We start from the raw sequence: 24726 nt of genomic DNA, 5'->3' as shown, positions 1-24726 counted from the left end.
CCAATGATCTGGTAATTGCTGCTCACTCGGACGAGGAGTTGGAGACGCTGCTGCTGAACCTGGGAGCTTGCCACTAAGAAGTGGGACCTTGCCATCAGCCCCACCAACACATTCCTGTGGAGGGAGCTGGTAGGAACATTGGGTTGCTCGGCCAATGGCCAGGGTCAATGGCGGCGTGGTGTATTCCGCAAATATGCCCGACTGTGAGGGCGGGCACAAGCCGGCGTGAGGAGGTTAAACGTTGAGTTTTACAAGGGCACCACGGGGTGACCCAGCCCCTCTCCACCCAGCCCCTCCCCACCCTCCCCTCTCCACCAAGCCCCACCCTTCCCATTTTTGGATGCACGACGGACGGACGGACAGAATAATCCCCTGTGGGCTGGTGTAACCAGGAGTTTCCTATCAGTACTAAGCACCTGCTTGGGTATTTTGTACCATCGGACACTCCACAACTCCCAATTGGTGATGGGGTGGAGAGTGTACCGTTGCCCATACCTGGACAGTGTGCTCATGACTGGCTCCGGTTTAACAGCAGAGGTCTCACTCCGAATCAGTCGTGCGGCATTATCTTTTCATCGGTTGCGTAACGCTGTGTGGAAGCTTCAGGTCTTCTCGGTCACAGTCATTCCCTCCCTTCTCTAAGCCTGCGAAACGTGGACCCCCCTAATGGAACATCTTCGCCGGTTAGAAACATTTAGGCTGGCCTGCCTTCGATCCATCCTGGGTCCAACCAGGCTGGATTGTGAGTTCACAAATCCTTTAAAGATGTGGAAAAGTCGCATCAGTGAGCTCCGGCATGCAAGGCTGCGTTGGCTGGCCCATGTAGCCCGCATGTCCAGCCACCGTATGCCTAAACAGCTTTTGTTCGGCCGGATCGTCGGGTTAAAACGGGCGCGGCACAGGCTAGAGAAGAGATGGAGTGATGTGGTACAAAAGGATGTGGAGCTGAGTGGACTTGCCGAGGACTGCTACCAGTGCTGTACAGATCGGCCTCTGTGGAGGAGGCTCATGAAGGACGCTACTGGCCAGTTGGAGGCAGTCGTCCTCCAACAACGGAGGGCGGAGGAGCGACGCTCACAACAACGGGCGGAGCGCCGGGTGGCTAAAGCACAGCAAGTTGGCACAGTGGGGGGCACAGGTGGTGCATCAGCCAGTCGTCTCAATCAACCTGTCGCATCTGGGTCTGCCCCGTCACCTCCTGCCAACGGGCGTTCGACACTTCGTGGCCTCAAGGTGCACATAGCCTGCTACAAGCGTCGTGGTGACATCACCGCCACTTAGTGCCGAATGCCAGTTGTATTGATATTTTTTACACTTAATTTTTTTCTATCTACGTGACTTAACTGAATGACACAATTAATGTACATTTATGTGTGTTCAGACAACTGTTTCTATTCCTTGCTTATTTTACTTAACTCATATACAGACAAACCTGGTATTTTAATAATCACCTTGCAAATATTCACATTTTCATTTGTGCTCACAACTCAACATTTATTTATACCTTGTTCTGCGTTGATATATTTGTTATTGTGTCAAAATCACGTTGATAGAAACCTATTTTTAAAATAATCACCTGGAAAATATTACAATGTTTGTGCTGACAAATAATATTTTTGTTCCTTGCTTCTTCCGCTAAACTCATGTACATTGAAAGTGTAAGTCGATGTGTGTGTCTGTCTTTTTCGCCCAGGCAACGCTGGGTACTTACCACTAGTAGGTTAATAAAAGTGTAAGCAGGTGACTTGTTACGTGTCCGTCCGAATGATTTTTAAAGACACTACATATGTATATATATGTAGTGTCTGCAGGGGAAAGACACCAATTGTGTAATTTGCAAATTTCTCAGCATTAGAATATCTGGTCAATGCCAGTTACATTGTATATTCTTGAGTTATGGGAGGAAACCAGAGGGAAATCGTTCACAATGCTGTTTACTCTCCAACACACCGGTGTGCTGAACTAGTAAGTAATTGGCACCGTTTTGTTTACGTGACAAACCTTACTAATTGACTGTTTCGGGTGGTGGCGGGTTTAACGACGCATTTATATTTACGCGATCTAACCCAAACCCCAGGATCTTGTTACTGAGGCACGAGTGTCGCCACTGAGCCACCCTGCCGCCAAAGTGCGATCAAACAACTGCGAACTGACACGGAGTGGAGGTGGCCTTCATCTAGGAATGGATGGACAAAGGTGTAAAAATTACTTTGTATAAAAATAATTTTTGGGAAAACAATCTATTATTTATTGAAATATTACTGTTACATTAAGCAAGCACGATGGCGATTTACATCTGTTGCATATGAAAGAAAAACCATAAGATACATTGCTCCAATTGTTATAAAAAAGTGGGCAATAACATCGTTAACAATTTTGTTTACGTGACAAAACTCCAATCATGGTGGCATGGGTTTAACAAATAAAATGTGGTTAGCAGTTAAATGCATGCCCAGCACACTGGGAAATTCAAATTCACAACAGTAACATTTAGCTGTAAATCTAATAAAATATGACTACGGTGAAGGAATTATAGCCAAATCACCATGGGTGTTTGCAGTTACAGAATCAAGAAATTGTACATCACTACTTTGCTCACATCTGTAATCGTTAAATAGTTAAAATGCACAAGTTTATGCAATTCACGTAACACAGTAAACATGCGGCAGTTTTATAAACAAGGTCGCCCAGATGCTGGATTATGACTGGATCATGATAGCTAAAATGTGAAACACCCATGGACTGTGCGAGCAGGACCTCCCTTGCACGGCTCTCACGGTTGTAAATGAATGTGAAGTGTGGTGATGGTGCAGTAGCAGCAGCAGTGGAGCGAGTGCTCGGCGCTGCATCACCCAGGCCGCCCCCGGGTCTTCACGCGGAGAATGCTACCGAGGGATGGCAGAGCGCTCCTTCTCTGTGGCTGCTTAGCCGTTGAGAGACACGGCGTGAGCACACACCATCACGTTCACCTGCTGCACAACCATCACACACCATCACACACCATCACGTTCACCAGCTCCACACACCATCACGTTAAACTGCTGCACTCGCCACCATACACAACCACAAAGCATCACGTTCACCTGCTGCACCAGTACCACACACCATCATTGACCTGCAGCATAGACAATCACGTTCATCTGCTGCACTGATCAACCAAATATCACCACACACCATCACGTTCACCTTCTGCACACATCACACACCACCACACACCATGTTCATCTGCTGCACCCACACAATAATTGACCTGCTGCACCCCCTCACGTTCACCTACTGCACAATCATCACACACCACCACACACCATCATTGGCCTGCTGCACTACATCACGTTCACCTGCTCCACAATGTAATGCGTTTAAGCAAACCAGACAAAGTGAATGACAAAAGAAACATAAAATCGGGGACCATCTGTAATTGTGTCAATTGGGATTCTTTTTGGGGCTTTAGGGCAGAGACTAGATCCTTTTATGAGACCGTGGGATCATCTACAAATTCCTCATTCAGGCAAGGTAATTTTCATACCGGAAGCCTTTGTAGGGTCCCCTATGACTAACATCGTGAACATATAACAAACCGTTTGTCGGCGGCTTTACCTTCATGCTCTTCTGCACACGGGCTTCAGTTGTCTCGCACAAAATGGCAAATTGGGGGGCGTGCCCGTGCGGTAGGAAAGTGGCCCCAGCGAGCTTCCAACCGGGGTTTGTCTTGCTGCATGAACCACCATGGTTTCTGAAGAATTTCACGAGCTCCCGGGAATCCAGAGACTTGCGTGTAGCGAGAAGGCTAAATGCCCCGTGGTGGTTGTACTTGTCGTAAGCCGCACTCCACATGAATAAGCCAGCCACAGCTGTTTCGGGTGCCAAGCCTCACATGGATGACAGCCGTGCGCCACTACAATCTATTTATAGGTTTTATTTTCATTTTCCCTGATACGGCCCAATGGGCTATACAATAAAACCTTGGATTGCGAGTAACTTGGTCTGCGAGTGTTTTGCAAGACAAGCAATTTTTTAAAATAAATATGAACTTGATAAACGAGTGAGGTCTTGCAATACGAGTAGTACGTATACGCTTTGTCTGCAGAGCGTCACGTGATCACAACTGAGCCGATGGTTCTTGTCTCTCTCTCGCTGCGGGATTGTGGGACTTCTCTTCACTTGATACAGATATTTTGCTGTGACAGTTTCACCTGAAGACGGAAGCTTGTGTTGCCTCCGAAACGTCTTGATTTTATTGTTTTTTTTTTTATTAATTTTAATTTCATTTTTTACCTACGTGACTTTACCGAAAGAACTAAGAGTATGGGATTGTGGGTAATCGTCTCCCATGCTCGGCCTCAGTCGGCGTGCCTCACTCGTATGGTCAACATCCGTGCGAGCTTATACTGTTTACGATAGTGTTGTGACCACATGTGTGTGCGTAAAGCATTTTTTAAATTTTGTATCCAAGTGTAGTGACTGTTCTTTATTAACTGTACTGCAACAATGCCTTTTGCCTCCTCAAAAGGAGGCAAAAGCAAGTGTTATTGGATAGGTTCCTTGTTAAAGTCGCACAAAAAGAAAAAGATTCCAATGAGCCAACAGATGGCAGTGATTCCGTTAGTGACAGTGAAAGTCGTCCTACACAATAACCCTCCTCTCCTCCTATCTCTCGTCTCCCTCACACCAGCCACGATTACATTTAATTAATACATTTGATTACTTTATATTAAATTTAAATAATAAAAATATAAAAAGGTATTTTGTATGAATCATTTTTATATGAATATTTTTGGGTTGTGGAACGAATCATCTGAGTTTCCATTATTTCTTATGGGGAAATTCACTTTGATATACGAGTGATTTGGATTACAAACACGTTTCCGGAACAAATTATGCTCGCAATCCAAGGTTTTGTTGTATAGCTATTTTTCTGAAGTGACCTGGCTATCACAAATGACAGCTCAACCAAGTGGCTTATCACGTGTAAATGTATAGCACCCAAACTCTAAACGCATGTTTCTTCTAAATGTGGAGGGAAAAACTGGAGAAAAATCCACATGACCATTGGGAGAACATGTAAACTCTAAATATACAGGCCTCAGGATCGGCATCGAACCCACGACCTCCTTCATACTAGGCGAGATAGTTAACATCTCGCCACCATGGCACCATGGTCGACTCGACTTTAGTAACCTCCCCTCATAACACTATCTGTGCACATTTTGAGTACTAGTTACCATTGTAGGGTTACTTTGCACAAGAGCCACGACAGACCTGAACTCCGAATGACAAATTCATATTCTTGGGTCTTTTGGTAAAGACATGTAGATAGTACTCTTTGATTCTTTCAGTAAAGTCAAGTAGATAGTAAATAAATTAAATAGAATACGACTTTTCGATTGCAACATAAGCAGTCGTCATCAGGTAGAACTAAATTTTAGAGAGAGAAGAAACACAGACACGGAGACACACAGACAGACACACAAGCAGAGAGAGACAACACAGATACACACAGAAAGAGACAGAGAGAGACACAACATAGACACACAGAGACCCAATGCCTCTGTGTCGTATCCTTAAATAGTATATAGGTTATTCTTTGGTTCTTTCGGTAAAGTCACGTATAAAGATAAAATAATAAATTTAATAATAGCATACTACGACGTTTCGATTGCAACACAAGCAATCATCATCAGGTATAAAAGAAAACTATAGACAGACATACAAGCAGACAGATATCACAAAGATACACAGAGAGAGAACACGTATCGGCACAAAGAGAGAGGTCGTCTCTGTGACGAGGCCTTAAATATAGAGAGGGGGCGGGGGCGGAGAGAGGGAGGGGGCAGAGAAAAAATTAGCATGTCAATGAGTGGACGACGACTTGGTACGGTACGCAAGCTTGAAAATTAGGAGAAAGACACACTCAAAACGTCGTAGTATGCTATTATTTAATTTATTATTTTATCTTTCTACGTGACTTTACCGAAAGAACCAAAGAATAATTCCTGCAGTCACGAAGACTCCAAAATTAAGATTGAACCACTTCTACAGGGAAGTTTTAAGCTTATCGTTTTCTCTCTCTGCCTGTGTCCTCTCTTTGGAATTTTCACACTTAAATTCTAACGTAATCAACCAGGCTATGCGTTAATTGTGTGTTGACTGACTCTCTGTGTTGCATTACATTACATTTCGATATTTTACTAGGTTATTTAATTTTAGTGTGTCTTTCTCCTAATTTTCAAGCTTGCGTACCGTACCACGTCGTCGTCCACTCATTGACATGCTAATTTTTTCTCTGCCCCCTCCCTCTTTCCGCCCCCGCCCCCTCTCTATATTTAAGGCCTCGTCACAGAGACGACCTCTCTCTGTGCCGATACGTGTTCTCTCTCTGTGTATCTTTGTGATATCTGTCTGCTTATATGTCTGTCTATAGTTTTCTGGTTAGATTTTTGTTGCTATTTCTTTTATACCTGATGATTGCTTGTGTTGCAATTGAAACGTCGTAGTATGCTATTATTTAATTTATAATTTTATCTTTATACGTGACTTTACCGAAAGAACCAAAGAATAATTCCTGCAGTCACGAAAGCTCCAAAATTAAGAGTATATAGGTTCAAAGAAAATAACAAAAAACCACGACGTTTCGATCGCAACACAAGCAATCGTCATCAGGAGAAAAAATAGCAGGAAAGCTGCTGCGGCAGGATGTTTTAAAGGATTAAAATGGGTGTAGCCCAAGGGTCATAAGCGAAGTGGGCGGGGCTAGTGATGTTAAAGTGAGAAATTTGCATGTAAATGTAAGATCGGAGAGTTACCTCCACGACGACGAAGCTGCAGAGGTGGCCATTGTATTGTGAGCGATTAGCATGTCAATGTAAGATTGCAGAGCTACCGCCACATCGAGGAAAACGAGCAACGGTGGCTGTAAATTTTGATTTAAAGCTTTTGTGACTGCAGGGATTCATATTCTTGGTTCTTTCGGTAAAGTCACGTAGAAGGGAAACAATAAAATAATAAAAATATAAAACAATACAATTATCACGGCGTTTCGATTGCAACACAAGCAATTATCATCAGGTGTGAAAACCACAGCAAGAATTTTTTTAAAAAGTGGCGTTTTTTTCTTAACGTTAGCACCACGAACAGCAACTTGGCAGTTGTTCAGATGGACGAGTCCATCTATGTTCAGAAAAGAGGAGGGGAGAGAGGAAGAGAATGGAAAGCGGTCTGAAAGTCACCGTAAGCGTGAACACAATCAATAAAGACCCGAAATGGTTGATCAAATCCTTCCAATGATTACTAAGCCAAAATCCATCTTCTCGGTTGAAATTGTCTCTGTATTTGAATCTGTAGATAGCCTCATGAACAGATGGCTACCATGAAAGATTCGGTGACTTTCATACCGCTTTCAATTCTCTTCCTCTCCCCCCTCCTCTTTTCCGAACATAGATGGACTCGTCCATCTGAACAACTGCCAAGTCGCTGTCCGTGGTGCTAACGTTAATAAAAAGAACGCCACTTTTTAAACATTTTCTTGCTGTGGTTTTCACACCTGATGATAATTGCTTGTGTTGCAATCGAAACGCCATGATAATTTTATTGTTTTATATTTTTATTACTTTATTGTTTCCCTTCTACGTGACTTTACCGAAAGAACCAAGAATATAACGGTGGCTGTGTTAGTGAGAAATTTAACCTGTTAATGTAAAGACATTTAATCTGTTAATGTAAAACCAGAGAGTCGAAAATAACTACGAACATTGGAAGGTAGGATGGAAACATCACAGCCAGTTATGACTTAAACTGGTTAATAACGTCCTTCCAATGATTGCTCAGTTTGTACCCAACTTCTCGGTTGAAATTGTGTCTGTGTCTATAGAAATGGAGGGCTTCATGAACGAATCTTTGTTGATAGCCAGTGGGCTTGCAAAGTACCTTCGTCTTAGAGAAATCAATTTAGTGTGAGCCCACCGCATTAAAACAATGATCAGCCACGGCCGAGGTATTAGTCCTACCATGTTTCAGATCTACCTTATGTTCACGAACACGGTCCGAGACATGTCGCTTAGTTTCCCCAATGTAACTACTGCCGCAAACACAGCTTAGTTTATAGACGTCGGAGTATTGCATGTCAGGGATCACATCGTTCACAGATGGGATCAGATCACAAATTTTATGTACGGTGTTAAATCGAACCTGGATTTTGTGTTTGCTAATGATTTTGGAAATCTTTTTAGTGACCCCTGCTATGTATGGCAAGGTGATGGTTTTGATGTGGTCCTCAGAGGGTTCTTTCCCAACGGTTGGGGTGATAGCTTTACGAATTGTGTGGTCCGAATATCCATTCATCTAGAGAGCTTGGTGTACGTGTTCCAGTTCACTGGCTAGGTGATGACGGTTGGATATACATAGAACTCTATGGTGTAGAGTTATGATGAGGGAATTCTTCTGGGATGGATGGTGATGGGAGTCAGGTTTTAGGTAGGCATCCGTGTGGGTGGCTTTCCTGTAGACAGTGTCCCATAGAGCCATCTGCTCTCTTTTCCATTAAAACATCCAAGAATGGTAACTTGCCATCCTTTTCCACCTCCATGGTGAATTTGATGGCTGGGTGTATGGAATTGATGTGGTTGAGGAATTGGTTCAGAGCTGGTCGGCCATGTGGCCAGATGACGAACGTGTCATCTACGTACCTCTTCCACAAAGATGGACGTAGAGTGGATGCCTGGATGGCATCTGTCTCAAATTTTTATAATGGCAAATTATCTAAACTTCATCAGTCAAATAAAATTGATTGTAAAAAATGAATTGGAGATTTTGATAACACAAAGTGGACTAATGTCTTGTGATCTTCCCCTACATGGAATTATCTCCCATCATCTCTTTTCCAAAGCTCTGGACCTTGCTGAATTCAAGAAGCATTTTCACCCTCATTTCAACTTTTATAGTGCTATTTATTGTTGACCGCTTGACGTCTTGGGGCTTTAGGCAAGAGCTTAGAAACAAAAAAATACATACCATCATAGTTTAAAACTAAACTTTCTAAGCTAAAGTTGAGATCCATGATGTCCCATTGAGTTTGGTTACTCATACACGACTCTCTTCTAAATGAGCGTTACTAGGGGCAGTGTTGCTTCATTGTGTGGATTGTTACCTTCAGCGCAGGAGATGTGGAGAAACGGACGAGGAGCGAGTTCGTGCCTGGCACCGGGTTGAATGAAAATACGAAGTTGTTTTTCTGCAGGCACAGAGGAAATCGCCAAGAATCAAACACAAATTGTTGGGTTTATCGCGCAATGTGATAGCCACTGCACCACCGCTTCATGTCCACGTGACCTTGACCCATTGTCAGTTGATATAATCGTAAGGCATTTGAAACAAAATGACTACAATGTACAGGGGATAGCCCCTTATTCACAGTGAACATAGCAGATCCCATAAACTTACCACATTTATCCAAGGGGGAAAAAAACAATGATAATCGGAAATAATAGGGTGCCTTTACCTATGAACTCCTCTCATCTGTAAAGGATATCTCAGATAATTAGATGAAATTCCCAAAGTACATGCCAGGAAAACGTGCCAAGATCCACGGATTACCAATGGATAAGAGGACAATTTTGCTGTGAAGATCTTCCTTTTCCACAAAAAATAGGAATTGCACTTCACTGAACTGATAATGTTGTAAGAACGTGGCAGGTGTGCTTATGTGCCTCCGTGTCAGTCGGTGTGCTGCCCATGTGCAGTACACATGATGGACACAGACACGGAGATAGAGAGAGCAAGCTACGGTTATACAGTTCACACCGGTACATACGGAGATGATGAGAAATAGAGGCGACGGAGATACCCATGCACAAACACGTGCAGATACACACTCAACACACATTTTACATACAGCGATGGAGGTGGCAGTAGTGATGGTGGTGGCCGCGGTGATGTTGGTGGTGGCGGTAGCGATGGTGGCGGTGCTGATGGGGTCTCGATGTTGGAGTACATTTGGAAAAATGAATTTCATAATGAAAAGCAACAATGTGGTGAAAGACATGTATAGTGTCTTGTAAAATCACTCAGATTGACACGTTGTAACAGGTCACCTGCTTACACTTTATTAGCCTATTCTTGCACCAGTTGTAGGGACTCCTATCAATGTCGCTACGGTTACTTGTGTTAATCAATTCCCACTCTTATCTATGCTACACCTTGCTAACCTGCACACAGCAGCCCTCCTTCTCGGCAGCTCAGCACTCAAGGCTTTGCACACAGTAGCATTTGCTCTCAGGAGCTCCGCACTCAAGGCTTCGCACACAGCAGCGCTCCCGCAGCCTACGTTCCCTCAGACCCACTCACTCGTCCGACCCGGGCGGGGGGGATCAACCATCACCCGCCCGGCGACTTGTGAGGATTGAGGTCCGTTCCCGGCAGCGGCGAGACGTCTTCGCAACACGAACCCCCGCGCCTCCTTATATCCCCCTCCCAATTGTCCAGGTCCTCCCTTGTGTCTCTTTAGGGCCAGACAAGCTGGAGCCTGTCAAGCCATCAATCACCCCTTATCGCACGTCTCCCTGGCAACACTCCGTGTCAGCGTGCAACCCCAGGCCGACCCTGTCTGCACCCGATTCTCCCCTTGAGGTGGAGGTTTACCCGTGCACGTTGCACACGCGCACCTGCCTGCCCTCGGCCAACAGTGCACACCGTGTATTTTACCACACTACACGTGCTTAAATCAGTGCATATTACCTGATGGTAATGAAGTGGGGATACCTTTACCCAGCAGCAAATAGAATGTGGCTCACGGTGAATTTGCATCATGAGTAACGGGTTCACACGATGCCTGCAGCCACCCGCGCCGCTAATATTCAGAGAGGTTAAAACTATTTTATTTAAACAATTTTTTTTACCACGTAAAGCCCATTGAGCTATTAACTCTTGTTCAGTCGACCTGGGTACACATGACAGGGTATCAAAGTGGCTTACATCATCATCATCATATATCAGAATTGATAGTAGCCACATAACCTAAATGCATGTTTTTAAATTGTGCAGTGCAAAACCAGAGAACTCGGAGAAAAATCCATGCAACCACGCGGAGAACAATGCAAACTCCAAATCCTCTCTGGTTCTTTCGGTAAAGTCACGTAGATAGAAATAAAAATAAAAGAACACGACGTTTCGGTCGCAACACAAGCGTCCGTCATCAGGTGAGAAAGAATGATCTGCTGTTGTGGCTTTATACAGGCACGGGTGGTGGGGAGCTTTGGAGAGTCGTGGCTGCAGGAGTTCATGGGGGGAGAGGGGGGAGGGGTTTGTGGCGTGCAGGGATGGGTGGGGGCTGGATAAATTAGCATTTCCTCATGGGACGGGTGGGCACTGGAGAAATTAGCATGTCCTCATGGACATGCTGTCTCCAACTCTACAAAGCCCTGTATAAAGCCACAACAGCAGATCATTCTTTCTCACCTAATGACGGACGCTAGTGTTGTGACCGAAACGTCGTGTTCTTTTATTATTTTTTCTATCTACGTGACTTTACCGAAAGAACCAGAGAGTATGGATTCCTGCAGTCACGAAACCTTCAAATCAAGAAACTCCAAATACACAGGCATAACGGTCAGGATAAAAGGTACGCCCTTCTGCCTATCAGGCGAGGGAGATAACATCTCACCACCGTGCTGCACCTTGCACTCCCCTTGATTGGTGTTGTGCTCACCAGGAAGAGAGGCAGCTGGTAGTGCTGGTTCAGGACCACTGCCTGCACGGCACAAACCCCGGTGAGGCGGCATGCAATGCGCTCACAGCCCTGTGTAGAGGAGTGCACCAGGAAAAGCAGCGTGCTCGAGCCTGCGTAACACGCACACACGCATGCACACGTGCACACACACGGAGTTGTCAACCAGAATGGCGAGACACTCATTCACAAACAGTCTCGGGGGTATAACTCTGAAACTACGGTTCAACACAAGCAGACTCTGGTACGGTTTCAACGTTAAGGTGTCATCAGCAGTCATGTTCGGTTCAACCAATGCTGGTGAAATGAGAGCTACTTATCAGCAAGGGCTCTCTGCTAGATATGGGTCCTAGTTCGACACTATACAATACACCACACACAATAAATGGCTCTACTGACCAGACAGAATATTAAAACAGGTTCAGTTTTGCTTGTGTTAAACCAATGCTGCCAAATGTATGTTCTTCCAGAAGGCCGTGTGGTTAACGGGATGTGTAAAAAATACTTTATGTTCATGTGAAGGAACAGATAGGTGAAGTCAAATAATCTGCTTGTTTATTGTTACTTATATTTCATCATAACCTGAATCACTGTTTTACTGCACAGAGTTTGACACAGTCTTCAATCAATGCATGCACATCTTTAACATAATTAGCCACCATTTACATGATGCTGGGGCTCCCATTGCAACTACTGTAAAATTCAGTGCTGAAGTCCATGTGACACTGAGCAATGAGAAGCTGTCACCTCTGCTGGCACCTGACTACATGTCTGACATATTTTTAAGGTATGAACCAAGTAGATCCCCTCAGGTCCTCTGGCACTGATCTCTTGGTTGTGCCAAAGGCCAGGACCCAGACTTATGAGTAGGCAGCCTTTAGCTTGTATGGTCATTGCCTTTGGAACGGCCTGCCTGAAGATCTGAGGGCATCAGAATCAGTGAATGTTTTTAAACAAAAATCTTCTAACATACCTTTTTAGTTGAACACGTAGGCTTTCGCGACCAATATCATCCATAAGAGGTTTTTGGGTTAGATCACGTAAATATATGTAGTTAAAACCCGCCACCACCCGACACAGCCAACTAGTAAGGGTTGTCACGTAAACAGAACATGCCAATTCGTCACTAGTACAGCACACCGGTGTGTTGGAGAGCCAAGTCACAACATTCACAAACTGAGTACGACGTTTAGCCAGTAATTACAACTAGCTTCATCAGGCGACAGCCAGATTTGAGAAGTCTTACTGTTTCATTCCTTATATAGAGGCGTAGATGTGTTGACCACCCTTCTGCGCTCTTGCACAATGTTGGGATGGGAATATTGAGGCAACGTACATTATGCATGTGCATGATGCGAGCCCTTTTGAACTTGCCCTTCCTGTCTAGTGTTTATTAAAATAGCTCTACCAATGACACATTTATATATTTACGTGATCTAACCCAAAAAACTCTATAATGGATCTTTTTAGATTGCTTTTTAATTTGGATGCTTTTATTACGTGCTTTTTATGTATTTTATTACACTTTTAGTTGATTATAACGTGATGTAATTTTTAAATATAATTCTTCTTGTTTACATTGCGGCAATCCCTTCATTGTCCTGCAAAGCACTTTGTATTTCATTCTTTGCACGAATTGTGCTATTTAGGTAAAGTTTGGTTTGAGTTGATGATTTTAGACACCATGTCAAAACCAGTACAGTTTGCTGGCATTAAACCAATGCTGCTGTAAAAATGCACTCCTGTAAAGCTATGTCCTCAATGGTATGTGGACACACATTTTTTGTGTTTCAGGACCAATATGGGATGGAGGCGTATTATTTGCTTTTTTCATTACTTGTATATTTTTATTTGCTTCCATATGCCATTTGCTTAAATGCGTGGCAACTCAAAGCACCTTGCATCACATCTCATCTCAAACATACCAAGGGGACCCCCAATAGCAGCCATCCCTGTGTAGGGGTTGTTACGGGGAGAAAGGCAGACAGAAACACAAGGGTGTCTGCACCCACACACGGGTGTCTACACCCACGTCCGCATCGGTTAACCCTGGGGGGCCATGGGTGGCGCTGTGATCCCCCAAAGCCTCACCCCTGGGAGAGGATTCCTATAAAAGGCGGGGAGCCAGAGGGCTCCAGGCCAGTGCTTGAAGCTTTACCAGTGAAGACGGAAGACCGGCAGAAAAGGCCCTGGAACTCCCCTGGCTCGCTGTCCTTGTCAGGGCCGAGCAGGGCAAGCCAGTGGCGCGGGCCCAAGAGCTCCAGGACCGCTGCTCTTGTAAGAGCACGGTCTGGTTGGCTGGGTGCCAGGATCTGTGCTTGACCAGGGCCGGATCAGATAGCCTCCCCTAGCACTCGTAGTGGAGGACTGGGAATAAGACAGTCAGGGAATAGTGCTAGGGGTGTTTCCCATTGAGTACGGGTGAAGGGGCCGTTACCCCTTCAAGTGTTGTTACCGCCTTTGGTTAAATAAACGAGTGTGCCTCAACTACGTCGTCTGTCTCGCTGAGAACTCACTACACCTGTGCTATAAAATGTGACTCAACACTGGCCTGCAAGTGGGCATTGGTCTGCCAGTTGGGGACGATGATTGCCATATGTAATCCCAAATGAGCAATTTTCGGAAATGTATATTTTGGAAAATTTTAACCAAGACGCCCAATCTTTCTAATGACAGCACGAGACCTTTAACGTCCACTGTGACGCAAACAGTACACAGTATTTTAATGGTTATTAGACAGTAGTGTTTACCGGGTCAGTTGTCGGGCTCGAATTGCGAACCTCTGCAACAAGCGTGGCAAACACGCTACCGCTGGGCCGTGTATTTGGAGTTTGCGTGTGTCTCTATCTCTCTCCATGGTCGTGTGGATTTTTCTCTGGGTCCTCCGGTTTTTCCCTCCACATGATAAGCCACTTAAATTAGCTATCATTTGTGGCCAGGTCGCTTCTAAAAAAGACCTATACAGCTCAGAGGACCTTACCTGGTAAATTAAAAATTGTTTAGTTTGTGTTTAGTTTAATTCTCCGCGACAACAATGATGCTACTTACGGTTATTTTGCATCTCCTCCGAAGTCTCCCCGATCCTTCGTTACGTCCAGAGAAATTAGTCTTCTCGGTGCATGCAAGTGGCAGAGGGGCGCTCACCTGCCGGGGGGTCGTCGGCTGGCTCGTACTCGAACTGCACGCTGCATTCACAGCCGTCACCCACTCGGTGGCACGTCATGGGGAACAGCGGATCTAGCAGCTTCACATCCTCCTCAAAGTACTCCTGGATTTTGTCCAACGCTGCACCGCTGAGCCTGCACGCCACATGCCACACGCACACCCCCTCCCGCTCTACATTCGGGGCGAGCGCCGCTCGGACAAAACACGGCGCTACATGCGATATTCACAAAGTCAAGGGTCCTCGCTGTGCATTCAGGCTGGCGTCCAGTGCGAATTTCCTTGTATCTTCACGAACTTTGCAGACTACAAAAAAGGTGTCTTCATCTCACGTTAGTGTTTTGACAAGAGAACATCTTAGGAGGAAGGGTTTATCCCCTCGTTCACATAGATTATCTCCAGACATCCTGCTCCAACGCATGTGGAAAAGACCACATGTTTGGGAGAATCCCAGGCTGTTTCTTACCCCGCTGAGATGTCTTTATGCACCAGGTAGACTCATTTATTTATTTTCACTCAATAACACAACCACTTTTCAAAGCCAGACTTGAGGAATCTGGAATTCAGGATAAGCCTGGAGGGCTTGTGGGAATAAATACACACCTGATTAGAACACCGGGACACAACTTGCTTATGTGCACTCGCAATTCTAAAGTGATGTACTTATCTGCTGTGTGATACTGGGAATACATTCCCTTGGACGCACTCTTCTGTGCTATTTAAATATTTAACCAGGATAACGTGCAGAGTTGGAAGGTCTCGCTTATAAGGGTGTCAGGGTGTCAGGTCAAAAACTAAAAAGAAAACGAGATATGCATACAGATTGATCCTCTCTAAATGCATCACGCAAGCAAGAGGGCAGGTAGGAAGCACGCAATGACACATATACGGACAATATTATTGGTTCTTTACCGAAAGAACCAAGAATATGAATCCCTGCAGTCACGAAAGCTTTAAATCAAAATATAGAGACATCTTACCTATAAAAGTAATTTTTTGTCTGTGTGTCTGTCTGTCTGCGTGAGTACCTTGTGACGATTTTAACTGACAAACTGTGGGGATTACGTATCGAAAAAGTACCCAGATACCACGCTATATGCCCTGGGACAAAAAAGCGCTATTCGTATTTCCCATCCGTCAAGTTAGAAGTAGTTGAATTAACAATTTATTCCTTTTATACGCAGAGGGCGGCGTCAAATCACGCATCTGCGCATGCGCGAGAACGCTGACTCAGTGGGGGGGGGGGGGTGGTGAGAAATTCTTATTCGCGTTCAAAATGCAAAAAAAACACAACGCTGAGGTAAATTCTTCACAGTGTGATGTCCTCTTCTCCCCCCCCACCCCAATATGTGCAGTTACTACTATAGAGTCGGTAGTTACTCCTATAGTCCGTTGATACTACTGTAGTGGGTCAAACTGAGTCGCAGACGTTGCTCTTTAGAGGCAACACTTTTTATTGTAACATCAACCCGCTAACACAAAGGAGTAACTGCCCCTTCACCAAATACAGCCTAGGATGTTGACCACCCAGCTAACTACTCTATACGTAGGAGGTATAGCTACGAAGGGTCAGACCCTCACTCGGGTCCCCGACCACGTGTTGATGCCTCGTAGGACAGAGCTTCCAGCTTGTAGACATGAAGCTTCAGTTTGTAGAATGCAGCGACCCCGGTCCCTTTCAGGGACCCATCTTATATCCCCCCCGGGTCGGGGCCGCTCCGCCCTTGGCCCCGCCCACCTTCGATCGTTCTAGCTCCCTCTCCATCCCTCTCGAGAGCTCTCCCCCGACACGTGATCACCCCCTAGCCCCCCCCCACCACCAGTGGGCCTCTCTGTGGACACTCCGGATCACGTGTCTACGGGGTCAACCAGAGTGCCATGGCCCGGGGCAACCCTGCCCATGGGCTAACACTCTCCCACTCCCCCTGGTGGGAGCTCGCACTACACGCTATGCGTGGTGCCTACGCTAACCCAGCGCTCATCAAGCCCCGCTAGGGCTGGTAACACACCCGCCCACGGGGTGTATGCGATGACAGTCCGTTCTAGACCCCACAGTTTTTTCAAGAGTTTTAAGCACAGAAAACATAATTAAAGTTTTAAAAATCATTAATTATACAAACTTTTCAATAATTTCCTTCTTCACTTCGATTTAAATTTTCTTTAAAAACTTCTCACCAACATTACCACTCATTACCACTTTCTCCGAAGGCAAGTTTGTAAAAGAATACATGGTACAGACAGCAGACATCTTGTGTCCGGAGATCAAAAGCAAATTTGAAAAAGTCAGTTTATCACGCAGGACTGTGACTCGCTGTGTGGAACTGATTGATAAAAATATAGCCAGTCAATTAAACAAAAAGTCTGATTCCTTTGAATTATATTCACTAGCACTGGATGAAAGTACGGACGTAAAATACACTGCTCAGCTCCTCATTTTTATCCGAGGCACTGACGACAGTTTTTGCGATAACAGAGGAGTTTTTGACCATGGAGTCCCTGAAAGGAACAACGCGGGGAGAGGACTTGTATAACCAGGTATCTGCTGTCATCGAAAGAATGACGCTACCTCGGAGTAAACTTGTTAATGTCACAACGGATGGATCGCCAAATTTAACTGGGCTGCTGAAAAGAATCCAGGATAAAGTGAAAGACCCTGTCCAGGATCTTATTTTCCTTCACTGCATCATCCATCAGGAATCCCTGTGTAAGTCTGTATTGCAGCTTAATCATGTCGTGAATCCAGTCGTGAAACTTGTGAACTTTATACGAGCAAGGGGACTTCAGCACCGTCAGTTTATTACGTTCCTGGAGGAAACTGATGCGGATCATCAGGACTTGCTGTACCACTCTCGTGTCCGCTGGTTAAGTTTGGGGAAAGTGTTACAACGAGTTTGGGAGCTGAAAGAGGACACCATCGCATTTTTGGAGTTGATGGGGAAATCTGACGAATTCCCTGAGCAAAGCGACAAGAACTGGCTTAGTGACTTTGCGTTTGCTGTGGACATATTTTCACACATGAATGAGCTGAATGTGAAACTGCAGGGGAAAAATCAGTTTGTTCACAACATGTACAAACATGTGAAAGCCTACAAATCCAAGCTCACTTTGTTCTCCGGACAAATTGCGAACAAATCTTTCGCTCATTTCCACATACTTGCCATGCAGGAAGAGGCACCGCGAAACGCAAAAAAATACAGCAAATCGCTTGAGGACCTGCACGGAGAATTCTGCCGTAGGTTCTCTGATTTCGAAAACATTGAACAGTCACTTCAGCTGGTGTCCTGTCCCCTGTCACAAGACCCTGAAACAGCACCACAGGAGCTGCAGTTGGAACTGATAGATCTTCAGTCTGACTCCATCCTAAAGGAGAAGTTCAACTCTGTTAAACTGAATGACTTTTATGCTTCACTTAAGAGCCACGTTTCCAAACCTCCGGAGGACTGCACAGAAGATACTGACTTTGTTTGGCTCGACTTATGTGTGTGAGCAGACATTCAGCGTCATGAACGCCTACAAAGCCCGTCACAGATCAAAGTTAACGGATCAGCACCTCAGATCTATCCTGAGAATTTCATAAAATAAAATAAATGTTTTTATTATGTTTTATTTTTATTATTTTATTACTTCCCTTCTACGTGACTTTACCGAAAGAACCAAGAAGATGAATCCCTGCAGTCACGAAAGCTTTAAATCGAAACCCCATTAATGTATAATATGCCATATAAAATATCATTTCTTATACTCTGGAACGGATTATTTCCTTTCACTTTATTTCTTATGGGAAAAATTCGTTTGGTATATGTCATTTTCGGTAAAAGTCCTACCTTCTATAACGAATTAACAACATTTCCAAGGTACCACTGTATATGTTATTTTTAAGAGAACACAAGGTTTGCATTTATACAGTCAATATCACTCAGTATTCACTGAATACAGAAAAAATGGGACACTGTTACTCAAGCTGTAACAGTCTATATTGAAAATTAATTTCTTTAGAACTGCTGTGTGTTTAGTTTGTTGTCCTTCACCCACACCTCCGATTATCGCAGTTGGCTACGTAAGGTGAGAAAGAAGTTCAACATACATACATATAGTTGCACATGCTATGGCTCTGTCTCCTCTCATTCTGCACACTTAGTTTATATTCATTGCGCAAATAAAAATAAAATAAATACTTCCAAACAATCAGGAAAAATCTTTGGCCTTTCCCATGCAGTGAAGCGCAAGACTTCCACCATCTATTCGATTGGCGATGGCAAGTGGTTCGGACTAAACTGTCCACTAATGGTTTTGGTGTAATTAAATTGTAAAAGGTACATTGTGAATATTTAGTTCCTTGTTATCAAGTGTGAATTACATGTAATCGACGATTATGCCATACACTGCAGGTCAAAACAATTATCTTTGCATTTCTTCGTACTGGGGCAGAGTGTGGACAGAATCAGAAAATGAAATGCTTTGACCTGCAGTGTGGTGAGCGTGTGAGTTGGTGAGCGAGTGTATTGTTGTGACCTGCATTGTTGTCATCTGCAGCAATTACACTGAGAGTATCAACTTACTAAACTCGAAAACATGGGTTTAATCAGGTGGCCGAAACTTGGATTGAATCCAGGATCTCATCGGTTTGGAGTCAGGGATTGATGGATCATGTACATTTTCATAAATCTTCCAGACAGTGGGCTTTAAGGTGGCCAGAAGATTTGAATCCAGTAAGTGGGTTCATACACTTCTGTGGGAACTTTTTAGTGGTATTCACTTATATTCTTGGAGGGTTTTTTTTTGGGTTCTCAAGCCAAACTAGCACGAATGGAACCCCACTAAAAAGGACTTAGGCTCAGCTAGGTTATTCTCAAATAATATGCCAATAGATACGGTTCCACATAAAATAATTTTATAATTATTGAAACCCTTACATGCAGGCGTGCAGACTTCTTCACATTATGGGTATATTTCCACGTTAAAACTTGGCTACCACACTGAGGAATCTTGACTGAGCCATGAGAAATTCAGCTTCTCATAACCTCTAAGGATCCAGTTTGTCCAACAGACCACATATCTCTCCATATGAATTAAGAACGCCACTGTATTAATCAAGAACGCCGCTGTACTCTGTATGTACGCAGAACTTATTTTGCACTGTACGTAGCCAACCGTGCTAATAGGAGGTGCTCTACCAGTGAGTCACTTGGCCCGGTTGGAGTGTGAAGAGTCACTTACAATTGTCTGTTGTTGGCAATCATCTCAGAAATAATCTGGTTGGAGTACAGTTTTTGATGAGCTTGGGTTGCGCTCTGCTGCACCAACATCGCACTGCAGTCAGCAAAGTTGTCCAGCAACAACCGGACCATCTCCACGTCGCCCCTCTTGCAGGCCTGTCTCATTCACAATACAACACAACACCAAGGAGGGAACACAATTACATCAGAGGGTCAAATAAAACCAAAAAAACAGAACACAAAACCAGTATTAACCGCCACATATCCGGAAACAAAACATCAAAATGTGTTTTATGCTCTGGAATGAAAACCCAAATGAATTAATGTGGTTACCAGATAAAAACGGTTCAAATATACAAACATAAAAGAACTAATTAAAAAAACTTTTATTTTACCAGGTGAGGCCCACTGAGCTATGTACAGTAGAACCTCTGGTCAGGACCATAATTTGTTCCATAACTTTACTTTGGTCGCAACCAGATTTGATCTTTACTCGAACCTAATTTCCCCATTGGATTGTATGTAAATACGATTAATCCGTTCCAAACTCCTACGAACTGTATATAAATATTGTTTTTTAAAGATTTTTAAGCACAAAAATAGTTAATTATGCCATAGAATTCACAGTGTAATAGTAAACTAAATGTAAAAACATTGCATAACACTGAGAAAACCTTGAACAACAGAGAAAACTATCATTGCTGCGTCAAGGTTTAGAATTGTTCAACAAGATGATTGTTTCGTCTGCTACATCAGTCGGTCGATTCTGAGAGAGAGAATATTCGTATGAGCAATTCATGTTTTTATTGAAAGTAAGTTAACAGTAATATATGGGTACAGTATTATTTTTAGAAGCATTCACCGTAATATCGTATGAACATTTACTTCACCGCATCATCATATGAATGATGCGAGAAGAGATTAACGGGTTCTTATGTTAGCGATTTACGTACTCAGCGCTTTCGCTCTCTAAATTACGGCTTGAATGAGGGGGGAAGGGTATGACTACACTGACCGAAACAAACAACAGGAAATTTGTCGCTTACAAAAAAATGGCGTGGAAGGGGAAATCGGCCGAGGCCGCGTTTGATCGCCACCCGAGTATGTGTTCGTGACCAGATTTAAAAAAATAGTGCATTTTTTTGGTCGGAACCCGATTTGGTCGTGGTCAGAAGCGTTCGTGACTAGAGGTTCTACTGTAGCTCTTTTTCAGAAGAGACCTGACCAAAAAATTATAGCTCAACCAAGTAGCTCATCACATAAAAATGTCTCCACTCGTTTTTTATCGTTCTTATGTTCTGCTCTGTCTGTGTGTCTCCGTTCCTTTCGTTATATGTTTTGTCTCTCTTTGGAATTTTCACACTTAAATTCTAACTTAGCAATCTTTGAAATACGTAATCGACCAGGCTATGCGTTAATTGTGTGTTGACCGACTCTGTGTTGTATTACATAACATTTCGATATTTTGCTAGGTTATTTAATTTAGTGTGTTCTTTCTCCCTCTCTCCTAATGTTCAAGCTTGCGTACTTTACCACGTGTCGCCGTACTCATTGACATGTTAATTTTTTCTCTAACCCCTCCCTCTCTCCACCCCCGCCCCCCTCTGTCTATTTAAGGCCTCGCCACAGAGACGATCTCCCTCTCTGTGCCTATGTGTTACTCTCTATGTATCTTGGTGATATCTGTCTGCTTATATGTCTGTCTATAGTTTTCTGGTTAGATTTTTGTTGCTATTTCATTTATACCTGATGATGATTGCTTGTGTTGCAATCGAAACGTCGTATGCTATTATTTAATTTATTATTTTATCTTTATACGTGACTTTACCGAAAGAACCAAAGAGTAGTGGTGACTGACAAGACATTTTATTGAAACTGGAACAACCTGATGAGCATTGAAGCTTTTTGCACAGGTGTCCAGCCCAAGCTGGGATTGGCATTGGTGACTTAAAGGCATGGGAAAAACCAATGCTGACCAGCCGCACCAGAAAACCAACCGGTTTGGCTCCCTGTCTGTCGTGAACAGATCTTTACATGGTCCACAGACAAGAGATAAGATGTAGAACAATTGCATGGTGAATACAAATTTGCCCTCTGCCTTTGTGTAAAATAATAATAAAAAATAAATGTTCATTTATTTTTTGTATGTCATTACATCCTTAACATCTACAATTTGATTTATTTACCCAGGGAAGCCTCACTAAGTCTCCTTTCAGCAGGATCTTGCATTAAAGAGCATTGTTGAACGTAGAATAGATAAGAAGTTCACATATGTATTGCATTCAGCAATCATTATATATGCTGGGGAAGAGACAATGGGTTAGGATTCCAAATTGGAGCAGTGCGAGGGAAGAAGCAAAAAGTGAGTAGTTTGACCAATGCGTAAGTGGGCGAGTGTGTGAGTCAGTGTAATGTTGTCACATGCAGTGTGGTGATTGAACAGTGTGGATGAGATTAAACGGTCAGTGTCTGGTAGACCGAGTCCTCAACACGGGTGGGGGGGATCAACGAGTGAAGTTCACGGGAACGGTAACCATGGTGGTCACGACAGAAGAGTGATAATCTGACATGTTAGGAAGCACATCATACCAGGACGGGTCAAGAATGTTCCAGCGGTGAATGAATATGGAGATTTCACATAGTAAGCGCCCACCTTCGATAAAGCCGTCTCCCCATTGTTTTGCTGGAGGTTCACGCGGGCTCCATTCTCCAGTAGCAAAGCCAAAGTGCTCAGATGATTCTGTCGAGACACCACGCATTGACAGCAAAAATTAAGAGAGGCTCAAACATTAATTAATAAAACATGCCAGTTGACTATAATTACACACAATGTCTCGACAAATTTCCCAAACTCTAGATCCCCGCTATGGTAACTTCTCGGCTGCATGGTTTGAAGCTGTGGTAACTTCCCTGCTGCGTGAATTAAAGCCATGGTAACTTCTCGGCTGTGTGGATTATAACCGTAGTACCTTCTCAGCTGCGTAGATTAAAGCCGTGCTGCCGTTTTTCTGCCGTGCATTTACATTGGCCCCACTGCGAATGAGCAACCGGAGGATGTCCAAGTGTCCAAATGCAGCAGCCAGCATCACCAACGTCATGCCGGTCCCGTCCTGTGCACAGCGCAACGTCACTACCACCACACCTGAGACACTCGTCATTTCCGAGGAGCGTCTTGCTCTCGATATTGGGACAATGTTTTTGAGTACACCATACCTCATTGGAACCTCATTTGCCAGTAAAAAATATGATAATTGGTTTTTTACCCTTTTATCTGGCAACAAAACTGACACCTTTTTTTACAAGGAGTCATGTTTGCATAGACCACAATATCTGCAGTCATAATGCAAAAAAAAACATAACTCTGATAATGTATGCACTGTCCTTGAAGTTGATTGGTCCACACCCGAGACAGCTTTCCTTAGAGCCTAGTCTCACATGGTGTTGGACCAGATGACGCCAAAAGTGCGCCGTTTGCGTATTTACCGATTGCGGCTCTTTTGAAAAATGTAACCCCCGCGACGGGCAAGGTTTTGGTGTATCGTTTTCAGGCATAATGGAACATCCCGATTAGATTGAGCAGTTGCATTGCACACAAAGAAATGTGCATCAAAACCACGGACACCGACAAAGCTATGGGAACAGGTGTCTAAAACATGCGATTTTGTACCTTAGCAAAAACTGGGATCAGGTGGCAAGAACTGCTTTGTACCAAGATCTGATACCAGTATTGTATTTAACTTTACTTGCATACTGGAGAGGTTCAAAAGACCTACACTGAGAAATATTTTGGATTTGGCCTTTGTGAAAGGTGGCAACGCCAGCTGAGATGTAGGTCACAAACCTCATGGTCGACTTGGTGGAGCTGCGTGGTGAGTGCGGCCCGCACAGTGTGCATGTCGCCAGTGCGCACAGCCTCGCGAAGCTCCCCCATGCCTACAGTCACCAACGCACAAAACACACACATCACTCACCACACACACACATCACTCACCACACACAACTGCCGTCCGCCACTAAATGGTGGCGACATCACCATAGCGCTTGTGTCATGCGATCTGCACACTTTGAGGCCACGTGAAGTGTCGAAGGCTTGCTGACAGGAGGTCATGGAACAGACCAAGGTGCTATGGGTTAACAGACTGAAATGACTGGCAGATGCACCAACTGTGCTCCCACCTGTGCCAACTTCCTGTGTTTTAGCACCCTGCTTGTTGTTGTGAGTGTCGCTCCTCCACCCTCCATTGTTGCTGAAACTACAGAGATGCATCCTTCCCAAACCTTCATCTTGATACTGCTGGTACCAGTCATCGGCAAGTACAATCAGCTCCACATCTTTCTGTACTACATCAGTCCATCTCTTCTCTCGCCCATGCCATGCCCGTTAATCCTCATGTATCTGGCCAAACAGAAGGCGCTTGCCATGCAGGTTACATGACCCACCCAACGCAACCTAACTTTCTGGAGGAGCACACTGATGGGACTGTCCAGATCTTTCAAGGATAGGTGAGATTCTTACACAATCCAGTCTGGTTAAACTCAAGATGGGTCTTAGGCAGGCCAGCCTGAATGTTTCAAACACACACCCCACCCACCACAGCACCACTTAGTGGAGTTACTTGCACACCACCACTC

At 44.2% G+C, this 24726-nt stretch overlaps 1 protein-coding gene across 4 annotated transcripts in view; it reads right to left on the bottom strand.

The window, feature by feature from the left end:
* Positions 1-2224: 2224 nt before the first annotated feature.
* Positions 2225-24726, bottom strand: part of LOC144733994 (uncharacterized) — a 29392-nt gene continuing 6890 nt past the window's right edge. Inside the window, exons 4-11 of one of the 4 annotated variants that reach the window (XM_078616021.1) lie at positions 23936-24027; positions 23064-23204; positions 22748-22834; positions 20096-20250; positions 14861-15015; positions 11654-11829; positions 9143-9226; positions 2225-2972 (exon numbers count right to left, since the gene is read on the bottom strand). In XM_078616021.1, the coding sequence (XP_078472147.1) occupies positions 2925-2972; positions 9143-9226; positions 11654-11829; positions 14861-15015; positions 20096-20250; positions 22748-22834; positions 23064-23204; positions 23936-24027 (938 nt within the window). In that variant the 3' untranslated portion in view covers positions 2225-2924. Of the gene's footprint in view, positions 2973-3229; positions 3342-9142; positions 9227-11653; positions 11830-14860; positions 15016-20095; positions 20251-22747; positions 22835-23063; positions 23205-23935; positions 24028-24726 lie in introns of those variants that run through there. The other 3 variants (XM_078616023.1, XM_078616022.1, XM_078616024.1) reach the window with 3 other exon arrangements.

Source organism: Lampetra planeri, chromosome 49 (genome assembly GCF_965212315.1).
Source record: "Lampetra planeri chromosome 49, kcLamPlan1.2.h2, whole genome shotgun sequence".
NCBI lineage: Eukaryota > Metazoa > Chordata > Hyperoartia > Petromyzontiformes > Petromyzontidae > Lampetra > Lampetra planeri.
The sequence above is the reverse complement of the archived record's forward strand: the minus strand, read 5'-3'. Positions and strand labels throughout refer to the sequence as shown.